General features: G+C 38.0%; 1 protein-coding gene across 1 annotated transcript; it reads left to right on the top strand.

The window, feature by feature from the left end:
* The first annotated feature begins 8,549 nt into the window (after nt 1–8,549).
* Nucleotides 8,550–24,549, top strand: PODN (podocan). Its single transcript, XM_070939541.1, has 10 exons — nt 8,550–8,565; nt 9,422–9,690; nt 11,536–11,629; nt 13,166–13,230; nt 17,230–17,339; nt 19,250–19,406; nt 19,944–20,059; nt 20,717–21,374; nt 22,933–23,081; nt 23,866–24,549. Exons 2-10 carry the CDS (start codon nt 9,427–9,429, stop codon nt 24,014–24,016), a joined length of 1,764 nt encoding a protein of 587 aa, XP_070795642.1. The 5' UTR covers nt 8,550–8,565; nt 9,422–9,426; the 3' UTR covers nt 24,017–24,549.
* The last annotated feature ends 286 nt before the right edge of the window (nt 24,550–24,835 follow it).

The following is a 24,835-nucleotide window of genomic DNA, read 5'->3' as shown; positions in this document are numbered from 1 at the left end:
TCAGCATAATACAGTATCTCTAGGTGGCGCTAACTCACCTTTAGCCAGAATAGTTATATGTGGAAGAAGTTCTTCCTTGAATAACTCAGGAATTTTGCCATTTTAAATTTGCTTAATTTATGCTTTGTTTTTTATCATTGCTGATTCCAGTTATAAATGGTTCAACTCACATATCCTTCATTCCAAGTTGGCTTTCACTTATGTAATCACCATTGACCAATGAATCAATTAGGATCAGGTTTTGTCTAGTCCAGGGGTTCCCAACCCCTAGGCTGCGGCCCACTACAGGACCTTGAGCCATTTGGAACCGGGCCGCAGAAGTGGTTGGGGAGTGTGTGCATGTGCAGCCTCACTTGTGCGAGTAGCGGGCAAGCATGTGTACACTGCATTTGCGCAAGTGGCGAGTGTGTGTGCCACGAGTCGTGCAAATGGAGCTGCATGTGCGTACTTGCCTACTGTTCATGTGGAACTATTCTCTTTGGAATGCCAGTTGCACTGCGGGATGAGTTGCTTCTTACACAATTTTTTAAAATTACATCTAGTCTTTCCCAATCAAGGAATCCTCCAGACCTCAATTCCCAGAATTCTGAACATCGACCAAGGATCATCTTGACTAAGGAATTCTGGGAGAATGTCTAGGCCAGTGGTGAAATCCAGATTTTTTGTGGCTTGGGCGTGACTTGGTGGGTGTGGCAGGGGAAGGATACTGCAAAATCTCCATTCTCATCCCACTCCAGGGGAAGGATACTGCAAAATCCCCATTCCCTCCCCACTCCAGGGGAAGGATATTACAAAATTTCCATTCCCACCCCACTCTGGGGCCAGCCAGAGGTGGTATTTGCCGGTTCTCCAAAATACTCAAAATTTCCACTACCAGTTATCTGAACTACTCAAAATTTCCGCTACCAGTTCTCCAGAACCTGTCAGAACCTGCTGGATTTCACCCCTGGTCTAGGCCCATGATGGCGAACCTATGGCACACGTAAAATCTGGCTGCATTTTAGAATGCAATTCCCAATCCTATCTGCATTGTTTAGGAGTTACCTCCATCACAGTTCCGGTGTCTGTAACAACAGGCACCAATAGCTAGAGAAAAGCTGCCAAAGGGAAAACCTGCCAAAATTATATCATTAACCTGTCAGAGGTATTTTGTGCCTCTACATGTGTGTTTCCATATTTTACAATGTTCTGTCCCCCCTTCCCTAGACAGGCAAACACACAGCCAGGCACGCCTGCCAAGGTTTTATTATGCAATCAGACTAGAATCCCTTGCAGATAAAAGTTTTGGCAGTAAACTGTGAAATGCCTGCCAAGTCAGTTTTCACTCACAGTAAGCGAGAGAGAGTTTATCCTCAGTCCGGTCCAGTAGCAAAAAAGTAATCCACGAAGCCAGAGTTAGCCAAGGTCCAATCCAAATATGTACAAGCCAGATTTCAGGTAACGCGATGTGACTCTCAGGTTTTTAACTTTGACCATCACAAAGCCTGAAGAGCAATCACACCCCCTTTTATTCTTTGTGGGGGGTGGCTCAGTGACTCAGCTCAATCTCTGGCCCTCCCATGACTCTTTCGTTGCTGCGCACGCTTCTCCCTCCGACGCTTCCTGGGATCAAGCCAGGATTCATCATCCTCACTCCCTATCTGTTGTTCCGATATGCTTTCCTCCTGGCGTATCCCAGGCTGTTCCTCTTGGCCTTTGGATGAAACCTGAGGCATTGCCAGAGAGGAGGGTCCTGGAGAGGGAGGCCTTGTCAGTTCCTCCCCATCACCTTCTGAGTCCTCTTCCTCTGTTAGGACAGGCTCGGGAGTCGGAGTCACAACATACAAATTGCACTGCCCCATAAACCTTACCAAAGACAGGTTGCTTTCAAACTGCTTTGGGGGCCAAGGGGAGGGGAAGAAAAAGGTGTCACTGATCATTCAACTTTAACTTAAACTATCATTAAAATCAATGATTGGGATTGCTTAGCTGCTAAGGTAGTTAAAAGACTACAGTATGAGACTTGACTTCTTTTTTTATTGAAGACACTGGAGAAGGGACGGATCCTACAAACTCCTAAATACTGTATTCTAGAAGCAGTTTACAGTCCAGGGTGCTCCATATTCTGAACTATCCGTGATAATAATGTACCACAGGTTAATTCAGCATTGGCTAGAAACCTTTTCTAATATTTCTAGTATTTTTGGGATTGAATCCCAAAACTGGATGGACATTTCCCCCATTTTTTCCTATTAACTTATTTAGTCTTCAAATATAGCTGCGATCTTAGGTAGTTTTAAATACCTCAAGCTTATTAAAAAGTTTAATACATCTGATCTTGTTTGTACAATTGCTGATATATTATACCATGACTGTATAGTGATTTGTCACTGAATTTTGACAGTGTGTGTTTTCAGGGGGCCCAGAGGCCACACACTGTCTACTCATTTAAACTTTCCCAAATACAATACAAAAACATTTTCGACATAATCTAAACTTAATGTCTAAAAATGTAGGACAAATGCAAGGGAGAAGGGCTGTATCTAGGAAATCCATTAATTGAGGATTATCTCTTCAATCTTAATACACTTTGTTTCCATAAAATGTATTGTATTCCCATCCTCTGCCCTTGATTCATTCTCTTTATTGGGTGTAAAGATTTCAGGAAAATTATTTAAATACTACACAGTAGAAGATACCTGTGAGGCTACAAACAACCAGAAATAAACATCTTAATATATATAGTTTCAAAGGCTAGTGGTCAATGAAATGCCTAACAGGCAAGGCAATGTACAATTCTGAGATTCTGACCTTCTTACCTTTGTCAGAAGACAAATAGCAGCTCTAGAAGCAAGCTTTCTAAGGTCTAAAACCAGAATTATACAAGGAGAAGCTACACTCATCCTCATAGACTTTCTTTGAAGACCATCCAGAATTTTACCCGGGGTGAAATGCAAGATCTTTTCCAAAAGGCAATTTGACTTTCTTGTTCTTTTCCTTCAAAATGTTTCACTTCTCATCCAAGAACATCTGAAGAAGCTTTTTGGATGATAAGCGAAACACTTTCAAAGAAAAAACAAAGAAATTCCAGTTGCCTTTTGGAAAAGCAGCTTGGGAACTGGCTTTTATCTATCAATCCTTAGAAGGCTCAGAGTCTTAGGGATCGCCTTTCCCAAGTGTATTCTGTCTACCAGTTTATAAACCTTGTAAATAATAAACGGAATATACAAAATAAAAATAAACCAGGTCATAAACTTGCTGTTTGTGTGGTGCACATTCCCTGCCAAAGAGAAAGGGAAGAACTAACAGAATTTAGCATCAATTTTTCTTCTTCTCCCTTAGATTTTAGGCCAAGCTTTTCCTTGTTGCCCATTGCAGTTTGGAGGGAAATGAATTGGCTCAACTGTTGAAGAAAAAGTACAGTGTGAGACCACAGGATGTGAAACCAGTCTAGGAGAAACTCAAACTTCTTGCACAGAAAAGCTCTTTCTCTCACACCATCAGGTCCTTGTGATTTTTATTATTTATTTGTTTGAATGAGTTCTATAGCCATCTCAGCAAATGACTTTGGATGGCAGAGATCAATTGGCAGATCTGAATTCCCCACATAATTCAAGCTAATCTTAAGGCTTCCTCACTATCTCCTTCTCTTTTTTGTATGGTCCCCCAAAGATAGCAAAATAAAACTCAGGTTCACTTTGTTATTCTTCCCTTATCTTTTCATCCCCCTCTCCCCAAGCCACTCTGCTCAAAACTTTTAGAAGTATGTGATTTCAGCTCTCATAATTCCCAGCTAACATCCTATCTGGAGAATGCCAGTTAAAAAGGCTGACAAAGTATTTTGCGTGGTACAAGTCAGTCAATTTTTCCTGTCATTCTCAAATTTCACTTCTGTAGGAAGTTAGCACCCACCCCTTTCCTAGAAGAATAAAATATTTTATGAAATATTAAAAAGGCAGAATATTATGTTTCCCTGTATGAGAAATGGAGAAGCATGTTTTAAAGACAAAACAGCTCCCACTTTCCTGCCCCACCCCTTTGTCAATGGGCCAGAGGCAGAAACTCAACCTTTCAATCTTTGAAACTCATCTGCAACACAATGGGACCCATCTAGAACAGAAACTCACCATATGGCACCTGGGAAGATTACATCAGCCAGCAAGGCTAGCTAAGACCCCACCCCCTGGGAGTCTGACAACCAATCAGAATACTCCTTCAGGGCCCAAGGAAGTTCAAAGCCAGAGAGAGCATAAAACCCAGGGACTCGCTGTATCTCACCCCTTTTCTGTTCAGGAACTCAAGCCATGTGATCCTGTGCACCATTAAACCATCTTTCCAAGCAGTCTCCATGTTTCCAGTGTCTTTTTCCCCACTTAGAGCTGAACCCAGAAGGATACTTCTTCCAACACTTCAAAATAGAATTTTAAGATGATTTAAAAAAACCCATAGCTTTGTCAATCCACTGGAAAAAAATCCAAAACCCATCATTGATAACATCCGTATTATGACTAGCTTCAGTAAACACAAGGTAAGCTTTCAAGTACCCTTTGTTCTAACTCCCCCAAATACTTTTTTTCTCTTTCTTTTCCATAAATTGCTTTTGAAAGTAGCATAATACTTACTTTGTCTATGGAGATTCATCAGTCATCCAGGTTATGGGTATTCTTTCATTGGAAAGGAAGGAAAACAAGGAAAAACAAAGTCTAGTTGCCTTTTGCAAAAGCACCTTTGGGACAATACTCACTTTGAATGCCTGGTGGGCAGAAATAAATTATAACAACTTACAGGTTTTTTTGAAATTGCCAGCAATGAACACAGAAACAAATCATAACATAAGAAATAAAGTGTATGCTGTATTTAGGGAACTGAGGTTCTGGGGAAGTGTACTGGTTAAGGTTTCATGTTTTGATGAAAAGTTTCCCACTTCCCAAAACCCAGGACTTTTCTGAACCTTGAAATGAATGCATTTTATTTATTTATTTATTTATTTTTATATGCCGCCCTTCTCCGGAGACTCAGGGCAGCTTACAATGCGTTAAGCAATAGCCTTCATACTTTTGTATATTTTTATACAAAGTCAGCTTATTGCCCCCACAAACCAGGTCCTCATTTTACCCACCTTAGAAAGAATGGAAGGCTGAGTCGACCTTGAGCCTGGTGAGAATTGAACTCGCAGTAATTGCAGGCAGCTGGATGTTAAATGCTGCCTTAGTAGGAGGCATTAGCCTCCTACGCCACTCAGGCTCCTATTTATTCTGATTTCTGAAATCTAGGTTGCATGTATGATCCTGGATTCCAGCCTGTAGATGTACAGAATAGAAAAGTGCAAAATAGATTTTCCATACTGAGTAGTTTTGCATAAAACAATTGATACATTCGATGAAAGCATTCGTTTTGCTCTTGCCTTTTGGTGAAAATAAACCAAAAGTGGTGATGGAGATGAAACAACAGAAATTTAAACACAGCTAATTAAACAGTGGATTTCAGAAGGAACCATTGCAGAATCTCAGGCTAGTACTTGAGATAAGAATTTGCATAATTCCCATAAGTATCTTGTCAGTCAATCCAAGGGCTGTTTAAATTGTTGACTTAAATTGTTGTTAAAGCTGGTCTTAAAGGAATTATTTTACTCTTCTGCTGCACTTCACCTGGAAGCGTTTGAAATGACAGTAGCTGCTTCATTTCCATGAAGAAATTGAGTTCTTCCTTGAAAAAAGAGATGAATAAGACAGTATGCTCTTTGTTCATATCCCACATACATGTGAAATATGTGAACCTGACACTGAGGAGAATATCAAGTGGAGTGGAAAACCCCAAGCAATGATAAAAATGATTGGGGCAAATGATATCTTCCCCTGTTTACATTCAAGAAGCATATCCATATACGAAGTAATTGGTGTCAGTGGGTATCAAGGTTGAGATTTAGAAATCAGAAAATATTCAAATGGCAATGCTATTAGAAAAAGGCAAGGCTTTAAGAATTATTTTCTTCACTTTTTAGGCTGCCTAGGATAAATTGGCTGGTCTCTCTCTTTCACTTTGCTTGTTATTCCCTCAGTTTATGCTGATAAAAATGATTGGGAATGCGCAAGCCACTGAATTCATATCACAGCTACGAATTTCTCTCATATTTTATCTCCCACATTCTTCAGCCTGTTTACTTACATTTTCCCATATGGTGACTTTGGAAAATTCCTTCCTGCATAAAAAAGGACAGGAAATTCTCTTTGGTGGAGAAGTTGCTTTCTCTCTCTCTCTCTCTCTCCCTCTCTCTCTCTCCCCCCTTCCTTTCTAGTTGTGCTGATCACATCTGGAAAGCCTCTGATTCGGGAAAGGGGGAAAGTGTTCGGCACTCGGCGTGTATAATTGTCATGGCATGAGCAAACGGAGCCTTTGGTGGGGGGGACCAGAGAGACATTTTTTTTCCAGACACTTCCATCACTGTCCACAAAGTTGAGGTGAGTTTATTTCTGAACTTTAACTTTTTAGTTGCCTGGTTGTAGATGGTAAATGGCAGGGGCTCTTTGGAAAATCATTCTGAACACCCAAAGCTGCATAACCTAATAATGCTGATCAAGGGATACAGGAAACAATAAGGGGCAAAGCAGAGGCCTGAAGGCACCAGAGTCATTGACTTTTTATTTTCTGTGCATGTCCAATTGCTTCCCCCACCCCCAGGAGATAACTTTCAAACAATTCCTTGCACACCCAAGCACTCCAGAGACATAGTTCCTAACCACAATGATACTGAGATTCTATGACTTGATTGGTGGAGGTTCTGTTTTAGATCCTAAAAAAAAAGTTGTACCCGTCAAATTAGTAACTTTATACTATGCTTGGTAGAGAGTCACAGGATCTTAGCCAACCCTTGGTGAAGTCTTGGCAGAGGCTTGAAGTGAGGACAAGCTTTGACTAAGGCACTTTATATAAACCGAAGTTTTCGAAAAGCAAATCACCTCAAGATTTTCTTTGAACTAAAATAGGAATTGGAATAACTTGCCTGATATGATTACCTGCTTTGTGAAACCTAGCAGATGTTTCTTTATTCCAAACATGTCCCAGTGGTATCTGAGCTGCTGTTGCTTCAGAGGAGGGAAAGATTGATGCCAAAAGCATAAGGATCTTGTTCCTTGCAAGCAGAGCGTTGAGACACATTCTTAAACAAGCAACTCTTATTTTGTTATATTTTTAAAAAATCTAGGTAACCTATCATGTGACTTTTCATTTCAACATTGCATCCATTTATGTTGATTTATGTGTGTGCGTGTGCGCATGTGTGTATTTAGGATGTATATTCATATGTATTTGTTCTTTATACAGACTGTATATTATGTGGGTGTGTGTGGGTATGTGTATGTGCATGTTTGAGAGAAAGAGATCAAAGAAAAGCAAACATACTCATCATCCTTTAAGTAAGATGCCAGCAATTTTATTGATAATGGAAGTCATTTAAGATCTGATGATTGAAATTGGAGTGTGGACAACAAATAGTTTGGATCAGTTTCTGACGCTGAAGTTAGAATTAAACCCTATGGAGGTCTCTGGAAAAACTCACTAATGTGGAACATAAACTTAAATATCAAAAGGCTTGCATGGTTTGAGGCAATAATATTCTGTCTGAAACAGAATATTACACATTTATGAACTTTGGAACTTGCTCATTTGCAAGCATACCCTTGAGAACAATTATTTTTTAATATTTATTTTTCTGCCATGAGGTGTTTTTTATCTTGTCTCCATTCCCTGAGGGAACTTCAGTTATCCTTAGCTAAACCAGTGTTGAGTAAGACTTTGTCCTACGTTGTGACTTCATCCAAGGGCAACTGCAAGGTGTGTACTATTTGTTAAATCATTTTATGTTACGTTATTAAGTTAAGTTCTTACTTTGGAAGGAAGTCAGGGGACCTCGGTGATTGAAAACAGACAACAGAGGCAGGCTAGATATTAACAAGGGGGAGAGCAAATATCATGATAATTTAGTTTTTTGCCTACTCAGAGGGGTGGGAAGCCCTTCAACTAGGCAGATAGGAAAAGATCTAAGTCTGCCAAAGATTTTATCCATCGACTAGCTTTCAACATAGCAAATTAAATGACTCGTTTTGTTTTTGAAAAATTGTCACTCTTTGGTTTGTTCTTAGTGGTCATACTCTGAAAAATTAAACACTGGGAAAAATGTCAAGTTAAAGAAGAGGTGTGGTGGAAAACATCTCCAAAGAAATTACCAACAAAATGGAAAGGATCCAAACAATTATTTTATTAATATAACAGGTTGTTGGACCCTAAGTCTTAGGAGTGAAAAATCTGTTCTGTAAGGTTACTGTGAATACCTATGTAGGCAATACACATTCGGTATACATAAGGTGTATAATAATACTATTAAGTATACGATATTGATATAGATCAAGGTGTAATTAGAAAGCTAAAAATGTTGTGGGGCTTGGAGTTGAACTGACATTGGGGCGACCGAGCTCAAGTCCACCCTCCTCTATCAAAACTCATTGGTGACTTTGGGACAATTACTCTCTTAGGTACCCCACCTCACAGGAGTGTTGTTATGGGAAAATGGGAACAGCTCCAGAGAGAAAGGTAGAGAATTATTAATTAATCAATTAATTAAAATTAAAAAGCTTCAGTAGTGATTATTAAAAGCATACCAGGTAAGAAAGACTTGACAAATTTGGTTATGAGCTGCTGTAGATTAAGAAAAAGTTCATCAGCAGTTTTTTTCTTGGTATACACAAATGCTAAGATAATAACAATTGGTCTTCTGTTACAATACTTTTAGAAGTAGAATTTTGGAGCTGATGGACATATTTGGAAAGTTAAGGTTATGTTGTGAATACTTATCATACAATGACTGTTATGTTGATCATCATTAATCACAAAATACCATGTATAAGCTGATATCCTAGTCAAGTTGTTCCATGGATCCATAATCAGTCTATTATTTTTTCAGGACCGATGTGCCACTTCTAAGCAAACTCTGGGTATAGCAACCTATTGTCATTTTTCTAAGAATACCTATGGAGATATATATAGCTCAGATGCACTATTATAAATAAAAGCGGAGTCTTCCTTTTGTAGGATGCCATCTTCATATTTTTTTAAAATTAAAATAATCTAAAATAAATAAATCAAGGGTTTAGGAATAGGAGCCACAAGAGCATAAAGGAGCTTTATTGGTGCCCACAACATAGATGTTCTTTTTCCTATTTTGAAAAGTGGAAAAGGTTAAGTTCTACATTTGATTGGCAGATTTTGTAGTCATCTTACAGAACTCTTGATTGGTTATACCTGAGAGTAAATAAGGTTTATCCACTTGTTTTTCTGTTGGTTTTTTTTGTGTGTGTGTGTGTTATGTTTCGCTATTATAGAAGACTGTGCCTATTTATGAAAAGTAGCTAGCAGCAATCCCCAATACATTGTAATTCCTTGCTTTCAGTGGAAATGTACCTGAAGATCCTATTCCTGTTTCCAGTGCTGTGGCTATTGGTACTTAACTCCAGCAGGATTCAAGGCCAGAACAACGAAGACAGCAACGAGTTCCCAGAACATTCTCCTGAGCTGCTCAATCATCAAGATACTTCCTTGGCTCCAGATTGTCCGAAAAAATGCACATGCACCTCAGAAGGAATTGTGGATTGTGGTGGATTTTCATTGAAAGAATTCCCCATGGATGTCCCAGAAATGACAAGCCACCTTTCCTTACAGGTATAGGTACACTAAACAAGGACTGACAACTCTTGGATGAGGCAAGCCCCCTTGCACCTTAGTCACCCTGTAATATTTGTTCACTGCAAAATTTATAACTGACTTTTAAAAACTGATTAGTGGGAAAGAGGTAGAGATAGTCCTTGTTTAGTGACCATAATTGGGTCACTCATGAACTAATTAGAGGTAGTCTTTGTTTAGTGACCACAACTGGGACCAGCAATTCAGGCGCTAACGGAAATGGTGATTATGTTTATGATCTTACTTCAGCTTTTGTTTGCTTTATCTTCCAAAGGTCGTAAATGCAAGGATTGATTACAAAGTTACTTTTCCATCACTATCATAACTGGGATTGGTCCTTTAATGACACAGTGGCTAAAGAGGACTAGTTGTAATTATTGTAAGTCCTTGACTTACAACAGCTTGTTTAGTGACCGTTCTCAGTTACAACAGCACTGAAAAAAGTAACTTATGACTAGTTTTCACACTTACAACCGTTGTAGCATGCCCATGGTCATATGATCAAAATTCAGATGCTTAGCAATTGACTCATTTTTATGACCATTGCAGTGTCTCAGGGTCATGGGATTCCCTTTTGTGACTTTTTGACAAGCAAAGTCAGTGGGGAATCCAGATTCACTTAACAACTAAGTAATAATTTTAATTAGCAATTTTATGATGTTTGTGTGTCTATATTTTTCTTGACTGTACACCGCCTTGAGTCCTACGGGAGAAAGGCGGTATAGAAATATAATAAATAAATAAATAAATAAATAAATAAATAAATAAATAAATAAATAAACAACAGTTTGACTAATTTAACAACTACAGTGATTCACTTAACAACTGTGGGAAGAAAAGTTGTAAAATGGGGCAAACTTACTTAACGAATGTTTCTCTTAGCAACATAAATCTTGGGCTCTATTGTTGTTGTAAGTCGAGGATTACCTGTAAATAGGTAAAATCTATTTACCTGGCAAAGTGCACTTTGATCTAAGATACTTGTTGTTTTCATATCATTTACACAAAAAGCTGGGGTGGAAAAACATTTGCCCAATCCTGGGAAAATTTCAGAGTTAAGGAACTGCAAATTGGTGCTGTGTTTCACCCCCACATACGCCAAAATATTTTTTAAAAACCTTCCTATCCAAAGTGCTGCAAATCACTAGGAATAACAACAACAACAACAACATAATTAATTGTTATGCCTAAGCTTTTGAGTAGATTCAGAGGAATTCTTTCAGTCCTGGCCCTATTTTAATAGGCTTACTGTAGACACAGACAAAATTGAACAAATGTCTTCGACTTAACCACCACAATGAACTCAAACTTTCCATTGTTAAGCAAAGCAGTTGTTAAGTGAACTTTGCCCCATTTTATGACCCTTTCTGCCACATTTGTTAAGCTAATCACTGCAATTGTTAAGTGAATTGGGGTTGTTAAGTGAATCTGACTTCTCCCAATTATTGACTTTGCTTGTTGGAAGTTGTCTGGGAAGGTTACAAATGGTGACCCTGCAGAGCCCAAGACAGTGCAACTGTCATAAATACATCCCAGTTGCCAAGCAGCCAAATTTTGATCACGTGACTGTGAAGATGCCGCAACGGTCGTAAATGTGAAAACCGGTTGTTACTTTTTTCAGTGCCGTTGTAACTTCGAACAGCCAGTAAACAAATTGTTGTAAATTGAAGACTACTTGTATCACTGCATAAGCACATTCAAGAGTGATCTCTTTGCCAGTCAGGTGATCCTGTTGTTTCAAAAGAAAACTTGTGCAATGAAGTTAACTAGGGATCAAATGCTTTCGGCTAATCTCTTTTATTTTTAATGCATCTTTTCTTTTAGAACAACCAGATAGAAACAATCATTCCAGAACAGCTTGCACGTCTCCCCTGGCTAGAAACACTGAATTTACAAAACAACCGACTCACATCCAAAGGTAAGTTGGGAAATCCAAGATAGTTTAAAAGTAAATATAATAGGCAGCAAAGACAATATTACAGGAAAAAATGGCCATATTTCATATCCTGGCCCTGTTTTTTTCCCCTGGCAAATGATTATGTTCCTGAAGAGCTTTACTGTGGTCTGAACTATCAGTTTGATGGTGCATTTTCTAAATCTGATGGATTTATTTGTGTTTCAGAAAAAAGGGAGGGGGAGTTTAAAAGAGAAAAAAAACCTACCACTGTTGGCACAAAATTAGCAAAAGAATCATTTCTGTAAAAATACAAAATTGGATGAAAATGTTGTGCTTTAAATAAAAAATATCTCATCAGCATTGGGAAGACAGTATCTATTTAACATTCTCAGTCTGCTGCTCTAATGTACCTAATTGTGAGGCAGATAACTTCAAAAATTCCTCTGAGGTTTTTTTATCTTTAGTCTAGATTGCCTTTAAAAGGATGATAATCCTCTGTTCCTATTCTGTAACAAACTATACTATTTGAACCATTTGGATATACATGTAGGCCTCACTTATTAACCACAATAGGGAGCAGGAACACTGTTGCTAAGCAGTACGGTTGCTAAGTGTGATGTCATGTGACTGTGCCAGCTTGCTCCATCAGTTCCGACTGCAGTTGTTAAGTAAATAACTCTGAGTCATCAAATATAATGTCACATGATCATGACTTGTGACGTCCTGCTGGTTTCCCCATTGACTTTAATTGCTTGTTATGAAGGTTGCAAATGCCAATAATGTGTCCATATGATGCTGCAACTGTCATAATGGCACACCAGCTGCCAAGTACTTAGATTGCAATCACTTAACCATGAGGATGCTGCAGGGGCCACAATTTCAAGGACCAGTCACAAATTTCTATTTTCACTGCTGTTGTAAGTTTGAACAGTTGCTGAACAAATAGTTGATAAGTAAGGACTAGGACTCAGTGGTGAAATCCAATTTTTTTTACTACCAATTCTGTGGGCATGGCTTGGTGGGCGTGGCAGGGGAAGGATACTGCAAAATCTCCATTCCCTCTCCATTCCTGGGGGAAGGATATTGCAAAATCTCCATTCCCACCCCATTCTGGGGCCAGCCAGAGGTGGCATTTGCCAGTTTTCCGAACTACTCAAAATTTCTGCTATTGGTTCTCCGAACTACTCAAAATTTCTGCTACCGGTTCTCCAGAACCTGTCAGAACCTGCTGGATTTCACTCCTGATAGGACTGTGGTTACTATTATCCTAATTGGGATAATAGTCTATAGTTCTACACAACTCACCAATATCAACTGAAGCAGGAATTTGCTGTTCAAAATAGTCAATGTGCCAGGAGTATCTGCTTGGATGATCCCAAAGTATATAATTAAAAACACCTTTATAAAAATGTTAATCTGTATTTTGGGGGGTTTTCAAATAGCACCAGCAGCAACCAATATTATAACACACATAAAATATTTTATGAGGTAAAAATTGCAGTGGTTACAACCAGTGAGATACTAATTGTCAAAATACTGTATCCATATTCTTTTAAGGGCTTCCAGAGAATACATTTGACCAGCTGGAGAATTTGAATTACCTGTACCTTGCAAATAACCAGGTTAGCAAATGTTTCAAGAGTTGCTATTTCTCTCAAATTGGTGTCGTCCAATATGTAGCCCTGTGACTCCCATATTCCCCAGCTAGAATAAAAGGAAGTAAACTGGAATATAATACCTTGGCAGGTAAAACTTTGTGGGTTTGAAATTTGAGGAATTAAGGGAAACTACCACAGTAGTTAGATGAGAGCTAGACAACAGTGGCAACAAAACAATGCTATGAAAATTAATAATATAAAGAGATTGAAGGGGTTATGTGATACACATTTGCATAATGATAAGATATACATTTACATAAACGAACAAACCCGAACACAGCCACCTTTTTATATATTATCAATAAAAATGTATGCACCTTTCCCTATAGGAACCATAGATTTTTCTTCAAACTCTAAACTCATGAGGATATGATAAAAGGCAAATAGTTTCCTTCTCCTGTTAAAATCTTCATTTTTCTTTACATGTACTGTATGTAACATTGAGATGAAATTTATATTACCTTTCAGAGGGAAAGTCATTGTATTTAATGCTGTTTCTCCTGTATTTGAGGATCTTCATGAATTTGTTATATATAAAAATGAAGTAGAACACTAGAAAATTAGAGAATGGATTAGATCATGTTAGATGATCTTAAATATTTAAATGGTGGATTCAAATAATCACCTAACAATTGTTGCAGTTTTGGAAAATAGCTTGTGTTGCTGAGTTCCTTGACCACAAAATTTTCCCTTAATTTGATAGCATGATAGAAATAATCAACAGGCCCATTTAGATATTTAAATCCAACCCCTTCCTGAGTGCAAGAATCTGATTAAAAGCATTTCCAGCAGATGGCTGGCTGTTCAGCCTGTGCTCAAAACATCCAGTAAAAACGAGCCACAAGTCTCTCTGGGGAATTTCAAGAGAGGGGAGAAAACTGTTGCCTTATTTGAAATGTCTGAGAAATGAAGTTATATAAACACTGATATTTGAATCATATGATTTGATCTTAGATCAGTATACAGCTAGCGTATCTCCACCAAAGTTCTCTATGAAGAGAAAATATTTAATTACAATAATGCGGAAAAACAAGCATCACACTGAAAGCTCAGGACCTAAAATCTGGTTATACTGTTTCCAATGTTCTATAATGTTCTATCATTGGCACTAAATTCTTGTGTTATCACTTGTTTAATAAATATATACATTAAATATTTTCTTTCTTCCTCACTAGCTAATTTCCTGCCAGTCTCCATTAGAGCTCTGCATTGCCAAACCTCCTTATTCTAGCCCAAGGGTTTTGTTTTATTTATTAATGTTATTTAATTTGTTTATGTACTGGCCTGGTCAGTAAATAACTCAGTGATAAGTGAAGGGGACATTCTTAATTTTGGAGTTCAGTTATGAAAGTCTCCATAACTCTTTGGAAACCCCTCTGCTCCATAGTATTTGCTGGTAGCTGATAATTAAAAATTTGGATAGCCATCATTATATAAAGAGAAAGTTCAGCAACTTAGTTTTTTTCAGACAATGGGCACTGTTATTGTGGAGTTGCTGTACCAAACTGCTTATCCAGTAACACCGTGTCCTTTTCTTCATTTACAACAATTTTCCATGTAACACTTTTGGCAGTGAAGAGGGCTTCATAAAAACTAAATCGAAGCCAGGCTATGACTAATATTCCAGAACTTTTGTGTCCAATTTTTTTTCCCTATGAGATAGAATAGCTATCATTGGTCTCTCCTTGTGCTGCTGGTACTGCAAAAGAAAACTGCATCCAAATAATAAAAGCAAACCTGTTTAAAAGAGAATTCGACCAAACGTCTGAGGCACATAAAAAATATGACTTTACATATTCAGGACTAAGAGATTGAAATATATTTTCAGGCTTTAGCTGAAATTCATCTCGAGCAGAGCAACAGGGATAGGCTGGAGTTTTAGCCCACCCCAGTGAATCATTACATGCCTAGCCTTGGTTATAAAACTGCAGATAAAGCTTTCTAACAATGTGCATTTAGGTGTCACAGTCAAATAAAAACATTTAGATTAAATTTAAAAAGCTACATCAGAAATTTTAGACATATCAAAGAAAATGTAGCAGTGGTGAATAGGAATATTTACAAGTAGTACTTTTCAATATGTTCATGAATAACTTGGATAATGTGGAAAGAACCTCTCAGTCCGTATGACTGATTGTAGTGCCCCCTCCCCCGCTGCCTTTTCTTGCACCTCTTCCAGTTTGTATATTTTCCTTAATTTGTATTCAAAACATTAAAATGCAAAGTCTAAAAAAAAAATAGAGAAAGGAAATACAAAAACAAAACAAAACTACCCAAGACCACACAAAGAAAAAATGTGCATAAAAAGAAAAAACAAAACAAACATAAATTGTCCCCCTTAGTGGAATACTGATAAATATATTTCAAAAATAATATTTCCCTAGTCTTGCGAAGCAGGCACACAATTCATAAATTTCTAGAATACTGATTACCAAGCCATTTGGCCTCGCATTTATCTACTACTTAGAAAAAAAAACTATTAACAAGTAAAACCAATAGTAGAATTAAACTTGAAAGCCCTTTGTAACAGTCTATTATTGTATTTTGCACATAGAAAATCCACAACACTTCTAATCTACTGTAAGACACCACAGTCATTGCCTCTGCTCCATCCAGAATCAAATATCCCTCATTGATTTTTTTAATAATAAGCTTTTCTTTAAAATAATAATCAGGATCTTTCCTAACAGTTGGATTTTATTTTCTAAAATCATAAGTCTCTGTTGTGGATATCCCCACAAGATTTGTTGTTCAAAAAAGTCTCCTGTAGGTTTGTCTATTTTTTAAAAAAAAAATATTAAAACCAGAACTGGATACAGTATATAAAATGCAGTCTCATTCTGGCTTTAATTGGCATATAAAGTATATTTGCTCAAGCAAAGGATGAACAGCCATCTGTCAAGAATAGCAAATACTTTAATTTGGGATTCCAGAATTGAGTTTTGAACTTAATGACCTAAATTGGTCTCATTGGCCTCTTCCAGGTAGGGGATTCTCAGATTGAGGTAGAGCTGGCAGCAAAATGTTGGTTGGTGAAATTCTCCCAAATAGAATTCTAAACTGCTCACATACACACTCGCTCCCCCGGTCTGTCCTCTTCCCATTTCCTAATTTTATTTCCATCAATTATCACACTCCTTCAATCTGCAATAATTGTTGGATGCATTTTGAAGTTAATTAAATAATATTTTCCTATGAAATGTTATGTAAATAGTTATCAACTTAAAATCAACAAGTCAATCTTGGGAATCTTGCAACAAAACCATATGAGAGGAACCCTTTTCTTTTTTAAAATAGATCTTCGCAAGCAAAATAATACCAGAAGGCCATTCTGTATGTGCAATGCATTTCTTTTATCTTTTTTGTTCCCCTCCCACATCCAATGTTCAGTGCACAACTGGCCCAAAATAAATGTTAAATAATCATCATGATTTCCCCATTACATCTCCACAGGGTTACAACAGAGTCAGAAGCACCTCAGTGGTTCTCAAAGGTAACCAGAAAAACAGTCTTCTGCAAAAAAAATTATGGCCTATTTATATTGCATTCTGCTGAGGATTGTGGAATTAATGTTTAGCAGGATTTGTTCCCAAGCTCTTGGTTTTCTTGGAACTTGCCCAAGAAAGAAGACTCAGCTATTTCTGGAAGGACACACAAACTGTGCAAAATATATTTGTTCTCTCAATCTGTGCTTCCTATATATCTGTTGAGTCCAATAAGCACAACTTTCCAAGTGAAAGCTTAAATGCATTCCACACTAGTATTTATTAGTATTAGAGAGGAAGGTAAAAATCCTTAATCCTGAGAGATCTGAAGCAACTTTATGGTATCTGTCATAATACCTTTCCTCACTGGAACAAATAGCCATTTAATGTTCTAAGGAAAACTCAAGGATGAGTGTGCTTGAAGCCTTTATACCTCTGACAATGATTTCCTTCTCTGGCCTTGTCTCTCCTTTTCCAGCTCACAATGGCTCCAAAGTTCCTTCCACAGACTTTGATCAGTGTGGATTTTGCCGCCAATAATCTCACAAAAATTTATGATCTCACTTTTGGACAAAAACCAAACCTGAGGTAAAAAAAAGAGGGGTTTTTTTGGGGGGGGAGAAGAAGGGGGTTTAATGGACCCTGTTTCTGCAGCAGAAGAATCATCATCAGCAACAGCAACAGCAGAAGCAGCATGTAAAGCCATACAATGAATGTTCGTAAGAATATGTTTCTTTCAGGAGGAAGCGATCCAAACAAACAAACCTATGTTAGCATCTTGACTGGATGTTGCTTGCTTGTATGCAGATTGGAAAATCTCTCAGAAAACAGGCCTGTTAATTAAGACTTTGCTAGTTCTGAGATTTATTATGCACATGGGATGCTATTTTTTTTTCTTTTAGCTTTTCTTAAAGGACGTATTTCAATAGCAAGAATAAGAATGCATGCTCTCCGATTCTCTGGGAGGTGAGAAATTCTAGGAACACCATATTTATTCATGTTTATTTTTTTTATTTATCAAATTTATTTGCTACCCGTGCTTCGGGTGACTCTGAGTGGATATTGGATTCTCTTAGAAAGGAGAGCTTGGAAATACGCTGCAATATTTCTGAAATATTTCTGCATAAGGTTTCTTATACCTTATACCTTCTTATGCCACTACAGATTGGATGGAAGAATAAATTAAATCAGGAGTCAGACATTTTTCAGGCCTTTAAACTATTGTGTGATTTTGCATAGTGTTGACACTATAAATAAATATATAAAATATAATACATCAGAAGGACTGACATCTTGTAAGATGTCCTGCAAGAACACCGAAATCTTGCAAAGTTTAATTATATTTGATTTCACAATTGCTTGTTTGTTTGGCTTAAATGCTTCAATGGTTTCCATATCACAGTTCTGGGAAAGGTACAGCATTTAAAATGCTTGAACTTGAACAGAATAAAAAAACACAGCCCCTCCCTCTCTCTTCATCTCTAAATATAGGGAATTCTCTTGCCCATGTTAAATCCCCCATTTCAGCATTGCTTACATTCACTGGCTGCCAAGGATTCTTGCCTTCTATTGCCTGTGATTGAACCTGGGTTTTCTGCTGGTCTGTCCCTGAGCTTATCGTCTGCGTCAAACTATCCCAAATTATGCCGTCTTCGGTCATTTTCACAGTCAAACATCTGCATTACCACATATTTAACTGGGAAGGATGAGACTGATTATTTTACTATTCAGAAAATTCCAAAATAGTTTTGTGTCAAGAAAGAATTTGTTATTTAATCCCCATGGTAACATTTGATTCCCATGCACTTGACCCATTCACCTTTTTGTTTTAATCTGATCACAAGGTTTATAATAATTTAGAAGATACCCTTGGGGAAAAAACATAGAAAAATAATTCTCTAATATATTGCTGAGATTAATTTCAGATTGGAGAGTGTTTCAAGGGAAATATTTTTCTCATTGTGATGGGCCTGTCCTATTCACTGATCCCGACTCTGCACTATTGACATCTTCCCAGCCACTGCCTTACTTTCCTCCATGAGATAAAGACTCATGGGTGAAAACTCCAAATAGATTTTATCAATTTGGAGGGTGCCCTTAATGGAGTAAGGGGAAAATGCTATTTCAACCACAGTACAGTTAAGGACAACATCAGGCTGTCTTCTCGCTCCTGGGTGGACATGCAATGAAGACAGTATCAAGAGAAACCATAAAGAAAAAAGGTTGCTAGGACATGTTGGTCCCAAGGTTAGGACAAATAAGGAGAGACCCTTAGACTAGAGCTAGAAAAAGTGAAGCAAAGGACAGCTGAGCTGATTCGATAGCAAATTCCTTAAGAGTGAAACATTGCAAAAATTGGAGTACTTTAGCTCTAAAAGAGGTAAGTGGGCACATGATAGAGTTGTATTGAATTATATCTGACAGGAAGAGCGTGGATAGCTGCTGACATAACTAGACTGAGTAGTTGATATAAGAGAGTTCTCATTTTCTTCTTTTAGGTCAGTCTACCTTCACAACAATAAACTTGATGATGCTGGACTACCAGAAAACATGTTCAACGGTTCTGACAATGTGGAAATCTTAATCATGTCCAGCAACTTCTTAAAATATGTTCCAAAGAATCTACCACGAGCATTGTATAAGCTACACCTTAAGGTAGAATATCAGTTCCGTTGCATGTCAGAACCTCAGCCTTTATAAAGCTTATTCCTTTGAATTATTGAATACATTGACTGCTTAGCTATTGCATTTATGGATCATATTGTCTGCCCAAGAACAAACAATCCATAAAAGAATTAAAAAAGAAAACTACCTGATAGAGTCTTTAAAAAGTAGTGGCAACATCAAAGTTGCATTCTAGGCAGTAGCCAAACTATAACAGCACAATGCCAAACAAACCTCATGAGGTGAGTCAGACTTTGATCTCCTTCCTGCTGATACCCCTGAGAATGATATTCCACAGTGGAAGCTCTAGAACAGAAAAAAATCTGGCAGGAAATTCTGGAGATTGTCTTCTTATGTTCATTGAAGGTCACCCAAGTGGGGAACATTGCCTTAAGGCTTAAGGTCATATTTGGCTTTTTCTCTGGCCTCTTCCTGTCACCGCAACCACCTTAGAACATCCCTCTTATGCTCTGAGGACTGAAGTTTCAGTGAAGAGGCTCACACTTTGTTCCCTTTGTCTCTGGACAGAATAACAAATTGGAGAAGATTCCTGTAGGAGCTTTCAATGAGCTGTCAGATCTTCGAGAGTTATATTTGCAGAACAATAAATTAAACAATGAGGGGATGGACAATGAAACCTTTTGGTGAGTTTGTTAGTTTTTAATGGATGCACATTTAATGGATAATAGAAGATGGATTATTTCGCATGGTCCCAAACAACCATGGGACTCTTCTAAACATACTCAACTGTTAAAGGGTTAGGGATCCATATTTATTTTCTTTGATTGTAAGACATAATTGACTATTTTTAACTCCTTTTTTGCCTCATCCTTTGATTAAGATATTAAACTGGAAACTGGAGTTGATTTAGTCTTTGACAAGCTTTGTTAACTGTTTATCTTGCTCTTCAGGAGATTAAAATGGCATCTTACAAGAGGAGCCTTCTTCAAGTGTCTGCAAAGTGTGGTCAAAAAATTCAATCTGAAACCCATAATGGTGTCATGACCCGGGAGTTGTCATGGCTGCCAGGTTGATTTTTTACCACTCCCTGTTTCTGCAGTGTTAAAGGGGCAATCATTAGGCATGGATTCTTGAACTGAGATTTATTAATCATGAACTATTATAGGTAGCAACAGTTTTTATGTACATATGAAAAAAAAAAGTCTGGCAGAGTTGCAGGTATAGTTATTCCAATTGCTACGGTGATGAGAAACAGAGGCAAAACCTATTCATTTCCCCTCTACTAACACTGTGTGTTTGGCTGCTTAAACACTTATAAGGAATTCCTTTTTTCCCCCCAGGAAACTCTCAAGACTCGAGTACCTGGATTTGTCTAGCAATAATCTTTCCAAGATTCCACCCGGTTTGCCTCGAAACATTGTTCTTCTCCACTTAGAGAAGAATGCAATAAGATCAATTGGCAATGATGTCTTGACCCAAATCAAGAACCTGGAATATCTTCTGCTTCACAATAACAAACTCAAGGCCCGAGAGATTCATCCACTGGCTTTTCATGGTCTGAAGAAATTGCACACTGTTCATTTATATAACAACCTGCTGGAAAAAATCCCCAGTGGACTGCCCAGGCGAGTAAAAACTCTTATGATTCTCTACAATCAGATTTCAGAAATTGGCAGGGAGGATTTTGCTACCACTTATTTCATGGAGGAACTCAACCTGAGCTACAATAAGATCACCAGCTCACAGATTCATCGGGAGTCTTTCCGTAAACTGAAACTACTGAAGTCCTTGGATTTTTCTGGCAATAAACTCCGCACCATGCCTTATGGCTTCCCCAAGAATTTGCAAAGCCTCAAGTTAAAAATGAATTTGATCAGTTCCATTCCCAAAGGCACACTCTCTGGCATGTCAAAGCTACAGGAGCTATATCTCAGCGCCAACAAATTGAAAAACAATTTAATTCACAGTGGATCATGGAGAGATCTCACCAGTCTTAAGGTACAGAGATCTAGATCTAGAGATGTGTATAAATGATATAAAAAATAGTAATTAACTTTTTCATATAGGCAGATCTATGGGAGAAAAATTAAGGTGCATGTTCTGAGAAAAACACAGCTGGAATAGATATAAAATGAAAGAATGATTCAAACCACACAAAATGAAAAAAAAATGTGCTACTTTATCATAGAATCTGAAGTTCTGTAGGTAGTATGGACAAGTAAAAGGGGAAGGAGGAATAAAAAACCAACAGGTATATTGAGATGGGTGGAATATTAAGGAATCAAAGACATTTCTATCTCTAACCACGGGATTGATATGCCCTGCTATGTATTTCTAAAGTCCTTGTGATAGTGCCTTTGACTCTGTACTGATTAGGAAAAAACACAACAGTTTTTAATTGCAACTTCTGCAAAGTCAATGAGGAACCTAGTTTCACTTAACAACTGTGTTAAGAGTTGCAGTGATTCACTTAACAACTGTGTTAAGAAAGGTTGCAAAATGGGGCAAAATTCACTTATCTTGCTTAGCAACAGAAATTTTGGGCTCAGTTGTGATCATAAATCAAGTACTACTACTTCAGGCTGACCTGAAGAAAATTCTCTGTGTGTGTGAGGGGAGGGGGGGAGAAACTAAAATCGTACGATACCCATTATCCACCAATCTCTTTCCCTCCCCCTCTTCTGAGGAAAATGTAGGGAAGGAACAGATAATTCTTAAATATCTGAACATATCACTCATTGTAAGTTTTGAAATTGGGCCACAGGTAGCTTGAGGGCCAGAAGTTGTTCAAACCTGGATGTATATACTTTTGGGATACATAGACTGATGGTTTCACCTAGTATGAGATGTCTAATTCTTTCATAGTTGTATGAAAGTATATAGAATATTGAACTTCAGTCACGAGCCATGAACAATTAAGCAGTGACAGTAAGCAATCAGAAGCCGTAATCAATGAGTTCCCTCTGTCCTGTTTATATGGGCACAATCTGAAACACCAATCATTATGCTATTGCTATTCAGTTCACCAGAATAAATCCACAGCAAGCAAAACCAAAAGGCAGAAAACAGAAGTCAAAGCCAATCCCAAAGGAAAGGAAAGGTTCAGCTCACCTTGCACTCAGCTTCAGCTCATTTCCATAGCTGTGTTTCAATGTATCTGTGAAAGAACTGGGATTCCTCTTGCTAATATGTTAGCTGACCAGGATGAAAGAAAAGGAAGTTAAACGTAACACTACAGAACAGACAAAGGAACATGGAATATCAAAAGCAATGGTGTGTCTGTGTAACTGTGAAGGAGAGAGGATGAGAAATATAGTTACAAAGGTAATAATGTTGGATTTGCTGGGAAGAGATGAGAGCTTGCACTCTGCTATTGGGTACTGATGCTTACAGTATTGTGGGTATCTCACTGGTGTGTAGAGTAAACCTAGCACCTACAAAATATAGATCTGAGTGAATTATAGAATGTGGGATTTATAGTAATTTACTCTTTTCAAGTAAATCAGAATGACTTTTGTTAATTATTTAAATTGTTCTCTTGTGGATCTTTTTCCAGATACTGGACATGGCTGCCAATCATCTGACTTTGATTCCATCTGGTTTACCAGAAACTCTAGAATATCTATATCTCCAGAGCAACAAGATCAGCACTGTGCCAGAAGATGCCTTTGATTCCACCCCCAATATCAAGGGAATTTATCTCAGGTGTGTAGCCAGGAAAAAGACTCTCACAAATGGCTTCACAAATGTAAAAAAATACCTTTTTCTTTATGTATGAACTCTATACTGTACTTCAAGCATGTTTTGTTATGTGCGTTAATTGTTTATGGACAAGAAATTGTGCATTCGTTGTGCTTATAAATCCTTGTCAGATATAGTATAGGTAGTCCTCAACTTACAACAGTTCGTTTAGTAACCATTTGAAGTTACAACTTCACTGAAAAAACTGACTTATGATTGTTTTTCACAGCATTGTGAAAAATAACTGTGATCTCATGATCAAAATTCAGACTTTGGCAACTGACTCATATTTATGACAGTTGCAGTGTCCTGGGATCATATGGTCACCTTTTGGGACTTTCTGACAAGCAAAGCCAATGGGGAAGTCAGTTTCACTTAACAACCCTGTCAAGAAAGTCACATAATGGGACAAAATTCACTTCACAAACGTTCATTTAGCAACCAAAATTTTGGGCTCAATTGTGATCGTAGATACCTGTATCTAGAACTTACTTTACGCACATAGAAATCTCCTGAAATTGTAAGACATCAGTTGTAAGAATGAAGAGAGGTAGAATGGGTGGAGATGAAACCGAAAAACCGAAAGTGTGAGTAGAAAAGGGAGAGAAACAGACTAACCTCCTTCCTCTTTACAAAAAGCCATTTAGTGGTATCCTTCCCTTAGTATAGAATTTATAGGACAAGGAAGGACATTGTAATAAAGTATTGGGAAGTAATTCTATTCATTTTCTTTCCTTTAAATTTCAAGGTTTAACAAGATTGCATTCAGTGCTGTGAAAGAGAGCACCTTCCAAAGACTGAAGCATCTGCAAGTGCTGGACATTGAAGGAAATTTTGAATTCAGTGACCCCTTGAAAAATGAAGATCACTCAGAGGAGGAAATAGAGGAAGAGGACTAACGGGAAGTGGCATTTACCTGAAAACAAACCTTTGCTGACCCAAGCGTATCACATGGCAGAAAATTAAGTTAAACGCTTTTCTAAGGACACACATAAATTATCTCATTTACTCAACCCACGCATCTGTGACAAAAACAAAGCTCTTTATGGCCCCATCCCATGAATGGCTAAGTTAGCAAACAAACATATAGTTCACAAGTCTGCCAATCATTATAATTGGTAACACCACAGATGAACAAGTGATAAAGATAGTATATCTGCATTGGCCAGCAGTATCACATCCATTATGGCTTTAAGGTACCTCATACCATCGGCCCATGATGGCGAACCTATGGCATGTGTGCCAGAGGTGGCATGCAGAGCCCTCTCTCCTGGCACACGCGCAGTCGCCCCAAGTCAGATCTCTGTGGCGTTTCTTTCATGAGCTTCTGTTTTCCTGCAAATGCTGAAACAGAAGCTCACGAAAGAAAAAGATCTTACCTTTTGCCGTGCTGCTAGTGTTGGGATGCTCCGCCTCCTGCTGGCCAGCTGGTCTTTGGGTCTCTGCTGCATATGCATGCATGCCCATGCATGCATTCGCAAGCGTATGCATATCCACACATGCCTGTGCATGTCCATGCATGCTCACATGCACGCACACACACCTTTCAGTTTGGGCATGCGTGTGCACAGTTTGGGCACTCGGTGTCTAAAAGATTCGTCATCACTGCCATAGGCTGATTCTGCACTGATAGGTTCTGGATTTTGTGGCTCAGATATATCATATTTACCTGATAGGAAGACAAAGTGTGTGTTTTTTTGATCTGAATAATTACCTGT

This window comes from Pituophis catenifer, unplaced genomic scaffold (genome assembly GCF_029215685.1).
Source record: "Pituophis catenifer annectens isolate HBS135680 unplaced genomic scaffold, rPitCat1.0.hap2 SCAF_3, whole genome shotgun sequence".
Taxonomy (NCBI): Eukaryota; Metazoa; Chordata; class Lepidosauria; order Squamata; family Colubridae; genus Pituophis; species Pituophis catenifer.
This window is presented reverse-complemented; position numbering and strand designations above follow the sequence as displayed.